Source organism: Alligator sinensis, unplaced genomic scaffold (assembly GCF_000455745.1).
Source record: "Alligator sinensis unplaced genomic scaffold, ASM45574v1 scaffold123_2, whole genome shotgun sequence".
Lineage (NCBI taxonomy): Eukaryota > Metazoa > Chordata > Crocodylia > Alligatoridae > Alligator > Alligator sinensis.
Genome location: NW_005841917.1, coordinates 3,858,615 through 3,867,900, shown reverse-complemented (window position 1 = coordinate 3,867,900; position 9,286 = coordinate 3,858,615). Strand labels below are relative to the sequence as shown.

Genomic DNA, 9,286 nt, shown 5'->3' with positions numbered 1-9,286 from the left:
AAGAGTTATGAACCTCCTTGGGTAGAATAACATTGCTCTCCTGAGGTAAGTATTTTTTTTTGGTCCAAGGGGCTGTGCAGACTTAGACATCTAGCAGATGGCACAGAACCCGAGACAAGATGTGTTACAGGTATCTAAGCTTCCCGATAACTTGTGTACCAAACTTCTTTAGAGTAAAACAGTTTTCAGGTAGTCTTCCCTTTAGAAAATACACCTCTATGTCAAAACCATTCCTTTTCTCACCAAAGGGAGGCACTGCTATGTTACCTCCATAAATAGATCATTTGAATTCTTCCTTCCTTTGATTTTGTTCATACCAGAAAATAGAATAATACCAGTAAGGTAGCAAGAGGCCCCCACAGTTTAGCCCCACAGACAGTAGACAAGGACTACAGAGAGGGCTCAGGCATTTTTATCACCATGCATGAAAAGCTTTTATGAACAGATGGCAAAATGCCTCATCCTTGTCTACAGGAACAGCTTGGCACTGTACAGCTGCTTCTTGCCATCATACATGTGCGGATTTGTTAGGTGTAGGCACACTAGGACATTTTGTACTCGTGTTTCAGTGCTGCATCTGCATTGTTGCTACCTTCAGTGTAAGTTCTAGCACAGATCAAGAACACCATGTCACAAGGGTAGCTGTTTTCCTACAGCAGTTATGCTGCAGACCCTCCAGCAAAGTCAGGTGATTAAACATTAATGAACCTGCATACATTCTTAATATTTCCCCTGCTAATTAGGTGAAACCACATCCTATTAACATTTAAATAGGCTGTCTCCTGAGTGTGACAGGAATTTTCCTAACTCTTGCTATATAACAAGAGCCCTAAAAGCTCTCTATTAGCCAGACAAATTCACAATTACAAACGCACACAAAAATTCATCCATACAGTGCAGGCTAAATACTGCTGAGAATGGACAGATTAGTTATTCCCCGTCACAGATTGTTTTGTAGAATTTCACAAAGTCTCTCATAATTCTAATTAGACCCATAAACCTTTTCCTTATAAAATAAATAAAAGGACACATTAACATTATTCCAGGGGACCTGAAAGAGCTCCACTTGTTCAACCTCATTCGCCCGCCCCAACATCCATCTTTCCCCTAAATAACAGCACATTAGTTTTCAAAAACGAAGAATGTTTCTAAAGATTTAAGAGTTGTGATGGATGGTGCCAAACAAAGTCTTTCATATCACCACATGATCATCACCACAGTCATGCAATTTACCATTTTTTTAGGTTAGTGTACATAAAAAAAAATATAGACTGTATAGGAGATGAAACATAAATACATTGTGATAAAATTTAAATTCAGTTAGCACCTTGCAAATTGTGATAGGAAATCCAAAACAGCATGGATATTAAATTAATAGCAAACTTAAGCACCCATTAGGGTGGTCACACTCTAATGCAAATAAAAAAAAAATACAACAGTGTTTAACTGTTTGAAGGCTCCAGAATCAGCAGCTGTTTTCAAGGAGTTTGTACTATACTCATTGCAATGTCTGAAGTTTGCATTTGCATGGACAAGTCTAACTCCAAGATTTAGTCAAAATTAACAGCAACATAAGATGAAGTCATAATTGAGTGGTTAAGTATATTGTGGACTCCCTCCAAATTAATAGCTTTGTTGCTTGGGACACCTCATTAGGCCCATACCTCCATTCTGTCTAGACCTGAAAATATATTTTTAAGTGGTTGGGTAAATCTGGGTAGGAACAATAGAGGAGGTTGGCAGAGGTTGTAAGAAACACATTAGAGGCCTCCATTATATAGAAGTTGGAACAATCTTTGGGTAACCTTGTAAAAATTCCATATTTTGCTGATACAAACAAGAAAGCACTGATTTAGGTATTTGACTGGTCACACAAACATAGCACTTTAAATCCATTACCATACAAAATAGCAGTCACTGTCAAGAGGCAAAACCTAACTAATAACTTCTGAGGCCATCCTAGTTAAATGGTTCTTAAGTATTTGTCATAAATTTTTCACTTAACTGTGGATGGAGTCTTCATGATAAACCCTTTTCATTAACATACACCCAGTCAGGTTGTAGATAGCTATACAAGTATTAATGACATGTATCTATAATTGAAAACCCAGGGAAGTGAGGAATCATGGACCTAATCTGCTGGAAGAAATGAATGAAGGCTCAGAGTTCCTGAGAATGTTTGGCCATTATTTGTTATTAAAGTCTGCAACAAGGTTCTGCTTAAATTCATTCAGTGCAGCCTATATATTTGTCAGGCATTTAGTGGTGTGGGATCTGTTTTGGAAACCTGGAAAAGGGTTGGAATTTTCTTGTTTTCTTGCTATCTTGCTGTTTTATGTTAGGGTTGATTTCCTTCTTTTATTGCTAGGGATATGGTGTCTTTTATTATGTTTGAACTGGAAAAAATAAATAGAATAATAGTATTTCTTTGACAGACAGCATGTGCAGTTTTGCTGCAGACCAGATGAGCAGATATTTGTTACCTTATTCATATTTGCATTTTCCTATTAAATGTTCTCCCTTGAATGACCATTTCAAAGGCCAGATGTATAAAAATGGAGGTTTTCCAGATTTCTCTAAGATATGAGATATATTCATGGAGTAGTGTCTTTTTTTTTTTCCTTGCACAAAGTTACAGCAGTAATGAACATACATTTTGGGTATATATATAAAATACCAGTATCTCCTTTGGCTTAGAATTATGTCACAGCCAGCAATGGCATTTAGGGAATGGTGTGACATTTGAGAACTCCAGGTCTTATTTCATTTTTTTTCTTACTAATAGAGATGTGATTTAGATTACATAGCTATTGTTATATTGGAAGACAGGGATGGAACAGGTTAAACAGTGTGCCAAGAATGACACATGTATAATGACTTCCCTTTACTTCATATGTAATGCTGGCCTCTATCTGAAACAACACATGATCAGAAGTCACAATTCTAGTGGTTGTAGGAACTTGCATATTTTAGGCAGGCCCTGGCACAGTTCTTTTCAAAAGCTTTAAAACTGAATTGTTCATGCTCTGTGATTGCCTCTACATTGTAGAAGTGTCTCCTCTGAGAAACTGCTTCAGCATGTCTTTATTCATTGTGATCTCTGGAATGACAACAAGATCCAGGTCTATAATGCAGTCATCATCCCCAACCTCCTCTACAGATGTGAGCTATCATCTCAAGAGCCTGGAGATACCTCTGGAAAATCCTCCACATCAAAAAGGGAAGGTGGCTGCACAAACGCCAATATCCTTGCTGCAGCCATTGTTGTTGGCATTGAGTTGGTGATTCTTAAGCACCAATACTGCTGGACCAGACACTGTGCGGATGCCTAACTCTCAACTCCCAAGACAACTGCTCTATTCCTAACTTGGTAATGGACTGAGATCTCATAGTAGTCAGAGGAAATAGTACAGGGACACATTGAAGGAATACCTCAAGAAAACAAATGCCAACATCAAGTGTTGGAGGAGCTAGCTGCCAACCAACTCCAATGGCTTTGCAACCTCAACCAGTCCATTTCAAGGTAAAGAGTTTTGCCTTCGAAGCAGAGAAGAGAGAATGGAGGAAGGAAAAGGAAAGGAATCCCAGGCTGCAGCCTACTCTCCCCTGCAGAAAGACCTGCAACTTCTGTGGATGGACCTGTGGCTCAAGGTTTGGCCTCTTAAGTCATCTCTAGACCCATCAATGAGCCATGGTAGAAATCATCCTCAAATCAAGAGATTGCCAATACTAATGAAAATTACCAAATTGGAAGCCCACTGTACAATTAAATCAAGCTCTTTGGCCTGTACTTTCCGTTATCTTTGTAGCTAAGAATAGGTCTTTCCATCTATGCAATGCCTTTAGCTAGTTAGAGATGTTATAGTTCATACATGATATGCCCTTAAATTTATTTCAAGTTTGGCATCTCCCTTTTTATAGTGAATGATTTTCACATTCTTCATTAGAGGCTTCATTTTGTCTGTAAAACAATTAGAATAAATAACGGATTCTTTGTGATCTATAACAGAAATGCGTGTGAACCAGGAACTCGGATCCAACCTCCCCGGATCTCCCAGATTTCTGTTATAGAAGAAAGGAGCTTTAAAATATAAGGCACAAAACCAATCTGTTGCTTGTCATTTTGACTCCAGTGTAGAAGGAAAACCAGAAATATGGATACATTTGAAACCAGTTAGGATAATAAGGAAATACAAATGGGAAGAGAGATCAACTGAAGTTCCTTGACTTAGAGACAGAGAAATCACCCATCCTGGCAGGCCTCTGAAAAAAGCTCATTAGGAGAAAGTGGCTGTATGTAATTTTAGCAATATTGAGTGCACAGTTTGTATGTTTCGGTATTTTATTACCCTTAGATATAGATGCTGGAAAGCAATTTAAAAAAAAAAGGCAAAGGAGGTTGTTTTAAATTTCAGGCTGTCATGAGTAAAGCAATTTTATCTGGAAGTTGTAAAATATTCCAGACTCCAAAACCAAAATCCAAATATGATATTAATTTAGTCCTTGGAAGAACAAAATGCTGCAATTCAGGGTTGCCAAAAGTAAACCAAAGACATGTCTCCCTGAGCTTCTCCCTGAGGAGATGACATCTATGCCTCAGCTGGTAGAAAACACCCAGATGATAAAATATTGCAGTGGAACTGTGTAAATATGGATCCATCAACAATTTTAAAAGTCAACTAAAAAAAGATGAAAAATGTTTAAATATGATATTGCATGTTGATAAACACATTTTTTAAATAGCTCCAGAAGCAGCCATCTCTGATGACTGGATCGAAGATCCACATCTTAAAGCCTTTTTTAAATGGTTTTAAGGGCTTGGAAGAGCCACGTTCTATTGGGTCAGCAATCTTTTTAATGCTGTTTAGGAACTTAGGACTGGAAGGGGTATTTTTGTCAGAAGTGTATCCAAGATACTGAAAAGCAGGGTGCGAAGGTGATGGAAGGCGATGAGGGCGGTGGGACTCTATCACCATACCCCACTCTGGATTTGCTTTTGACTTTCCTGGATTAATCAAGCCCAAATCCATTGTGTTTGTACAGAATTGTTAACTGATGGAACCCCCACAGTTCTCATCCACAACTCCAAGGAATAATATCGGAAAGACCAAGAACACCCTGTAACACGCCAAAGGTGAAAAGGACATGACTGCCACTGCCCTGCCACTACAAAAACAGGGAGGCAACTAAGTGATTTTATAAAAAGGACAAAACCTTATGCCTTAGAAAGGCAAAACAATCCATGCAAATTTGATCTAGTGGAAAAATTCTCCCCTGTCCACACATATGGTGATTGCTATGACCCTAAAGAGAAGAGCAAAATCCTCTAGCTGGAGATGTCTGGATTTCTACTACTGTCAGGAACATGAGGGCACTTTGGTCAAATCCCCCTAGCCTTACTGTGCACAATATCTCAGTGCCTCAGCTGAATGTAAAAAAACCCAAACAAACAACCCCCATCCCCCCCAAAAACAACCAAAAAAACAAAAACCACAAGCCAGAAGCCAAAAAGGGGATAACATTCTTCTGGGCTCCAAATGGCAACCAGCAAAACCTCAAGGCAAGGGATTACCAGATACCTTCTATTTTACAGTTACCTTGATGTTCACTATGGGGACTATCAATTTATTACTTCACATGTGAGAGACTGATTGGTGTGCCAGAACTCCCTTCCCTATTATACTATCCCTTCCCTAACTGTATCTGATTCAATCTAAAAGTAATTCAGATTTTTTGCCCTCACTACTTTGCTTGGAAAACCATTCCAAAGCTTTACTCCTCTGAAATTAGAAATCATCTTCCAATTTCCAAATCTCAAATTACCCACAATCAGCATATAGCCATTTGGTGGTGTTGTTTTTCATCCTAAACAGCTCTTCACTTTCCCTAATATTTGTTTCACATAGCACTGGTATAAAGTGATCATATCCCTTCTCAATCTCCATTGTGCTAAACTAAACAAACTGAGGTCCTTTACTCTTTTTTCCTTATTTCCATGCCCCTAACCTTCTCAGTGGTCCTTTGAACTTTTTTCAGTTTATATTGATCTTCTTTGAACTTTTTGCCCACAGTATTCTAAATGGGTCTTACCAATGCCTTGTACAATGGGATCTTTGTCTCTACTAGATATACCCTGCATAATGCAGCCTAGGATTGTGCTGGCATTTTTCATGAGGGCACTGCACTGGTGACTCATGTGTACCCAAGATTCCCAGGTCCCTTTGTTTAGCTTCTAAATGAACAAACGTGGTCTATTATGTCAATTTACATTTACATTTCTAATGATAAAAAATGTATAAAATTAAATAGCATCTCTCAAAGGAACTTACCTTAAAACTATGACACACATCAAAAACAAGTCTATCTAAATTTATTATACCCAGCATGGCTGTGTTTTGAACCTCAACAGTGCAAGATGACAATACTTGGACACTTTCAGCCTTAATACAACTTAGTTGTAGGTCTATGTATCTTTGTATAAATAAAATGAATCTTGCATTCATCTAATGAGACACTTGTGCATTTACAAGTTCATAGTAGTGTCCCTCTTTTGCAAGCAGTTGGCTGTGAGTCCCCTGTTCTACCACTTTTCCATTCTGAATCACTGCTATGATGTCAGCATTCTGCACAGTTGTCAAACGGTGAGCAATAACAATGCAGGTTCGGCCCTGCCTGGCATCATCCAAGGCTTTCTGGACAATCTGCAGAGAGAAGAAGTGATGAAAAACAGTTATTTTGAGATTTTTCCTTTTCATATACAGTGCATTTTCTTGTCCTTAAGCACCTGAGTCAGCAAATCATAGAAGCCTGCTTCTTTGGTCTATACCACTGATTACTAATTGGGTGTGAACAAGCATTTGTGGGACCTGGTTTAGGTTTATTTGGCTTGCTTTAAACTACCTAAACTGGGATCAGTGTGGTCAGGAGTTAGCCTCCTGCCAAGAGTGGTGTGGGCAGCCTGAGGTAAGTAACTTGGGCGGGGAGAGAAGGCAGTGAGAGGAGGCTGGCAGGTAGGTGGAGGGGGGTAATTAACTGGGGGCAGGAGGTAAATCTAGAGGCTAAAAATAGTCTGATCAGAGTTGGGGAGGTAGGAACAGCACAGGGCTGAGCCTGGGGCAAGTAGCTGGGTTTTCCCTGCCCTGGGGCTATGCTGTGAATGCATACAAGCACACACTAGGTCAGGATGATCCACTTTAGATCGTGTTAACCCAGATTGATCTAAAGTGAGTTCATCTTTGGAGTTAAGATTGTACATACCCATTGATTACTTCTGATTCAAGTCAGTAGTCTCATTGAAGTCAATGCAACTACTCACATGAGCCTGGGTCCTGTGTGATCTGGTTTAGATCAGCATAAAACTTTGACATATACTGTGCGACAGCTATTTGTCAGGGAGCCGAGATGCAGCTCCTTATCTATGACACAGGCTATTTGCCAACTATGTGTTTTTATACTGATACCACACACCATCTGCTAATTTTCTCTAAATAGAGAATTTGAGCAATCAACCACCCTGCTGTCCAGATGTATGTCAGACTGAAATACAAAGCACAAATCAGAGGATTTTTCATTTTGGGGAAAGCAGACTGACCAGATATAGGGACAGGACTCAGAGGCATCACAATGAAGCTGCACACCCCGGGCAGATGCCACATGCAGGGGTGGCAGCAACTTCTGGTTGCTGCCACTGCCATGATTGTATGGCTGCAATGGCACCCATTCTTTTCTGCTGCCCCAGCCCCCCACCCTAGTCCTAGTTACACAACTGACAGAAGTGAAACTTTCAATCCTATTATATGTTTGGATGGTGTCACATGTTCAGCTTGCCACTTAAGTGAAATTAAAATGCAAGCCATGCACATTCAAGCAGTTTAGGACATGGTAAGTACCCTTGTGGCATTGCAAAGTTGTTCCCTTTTAGGCAAGGGTTTCTCCTAACATGTACAAATTTTAATAGGTCTCTACATTCCAATGATTTGCAATGGTTGCTAGTGAACAGGCAACAAGGCCCTCAGACATTTCTTTTGCCCACAAGACTCAGGATCCTGACATTGAGTTTTCAATTGGAGGTCAGAAATTTTCATTTCCATTGCATCCAAATGGTGTATTCTCTACCTCACTTCTGGAGACAGTTTATGCAGGGGGGAAGGATGGCCTCCTGACTGAGCAGCAGAGAAAGCTTCACTGCTTTCTTCTTTCTGCACAGCATGCCCCGCTCCCCCAAAGTTGTCTACAGACAGAATGGTTAGTTGCTCCCACAAAGCAGCTCTCACCAGTAGTTGGTCACTAGGCCTCACCATAGTCAGTCAAAGGCCTGAAAAATGCAGAGGTGGGGAGACATCAAGCCTCCTTGTGAACTAGCAGAATCTGGCCTTCTCTCTCCCTGTTCTGACAGCTAGCAGATCTAGCGGCAGAGTGGATCTTTCTCTCTCCCTCTTTGTAATTACACCTCTCAACCAGGAGAAAGACTAACCAGGGCTAAGTACAGACAATCAAAAAGCCAGAAGTGGAATCGATTCAATCTTCATGGGTTTCTCTAAATTGCACAGATTGAACCAATAATGAAGCATACTGATGTTAACTAAATCCAGTTAAGTTTGATACTACATTCCTCCAGGTCTATCTTAAACTGATTTTGGCCATTTTGAAACCAGTTTGTGTGTACTGAATTGCTGTTTTGTTACAGTTTTAAACCAGTTTCTGATCACTTAAACCAGTTTGTGTGTAATGTCTGTCCCTAGACCAGGAGAACATTTTAATGATAGTGCTGCTAGCTTGGAGAGTAGAAGTTGCTGGTTTGAATTATGCAGTTTCAAGTTCTACAGGTAGCTCAGAAGCTACTGCTGGGAGACATCTGAGTCAGACTCAAATGAACTATTTAGAGATTTTGGGGCCGATGCCTATAGCAGATTTTTAAGGAGGCATATTGGTCAATACTGATCTGATTTCTGATATGCAGCTCTTCAACATGAAAAGCTGCGTTCATCTGGTAAGTCTGGTATGATGGGAGGGGAAGGGAAGGAAGGGGTGTGTGTGGGGGTGCAGATCAAGGCCCCTGCTGTGAGGGAGGGAATGGGGCTACAGCTGGGGCAGGGGCAGGCGGTAACCACCCAGGGCAGGGAGGGGTACGGGACAGAACTGCAAGCGGTTCATCCGGGGGGCGAGAGGCGGGTATGTGCTTCCCAGATCTGTGTGGGGTGGGCGCAGGACTGAGGCATGGCTCGTTGGGCATGGGAAGGGAGGAAGGTGGCTCTTGCAGCTGCCCGTGGCTCATCCAATGCTCGGC

The 9,286-nt window shown here is 40.7% G+C and overlaps 1 protein-coding gene across 2 annotated transcripts in view; it reads right to left on the bottom strand.

Moving 5' to 3' along the window:
* Positions 1-383: 383 nt before the first annotated feature.
* ABCB5 (ATP binding cassette subfamily B member 5) overlaps positions 384-9,286 on the bottom strand; it is a 55,591-nt gene continuing 46,688 nt past the window's right edge. The window contains exon 28 of one of the 2 annotated variants that reach the window (XM_025198233.1): positions 384-6,701. In XM_025198233.1, coding sequence (XP_025054018.1) covers positions 6,504-6,701 — 198 coding nt within the window. In that variant the 3' untranslated portion in view covers positions 384-6,503. The remainder of the gene's footprint in view (positions 6,702-9,286) is intronic. The other variant, XM_014517602.2, reaches the window with a different exon arrangement.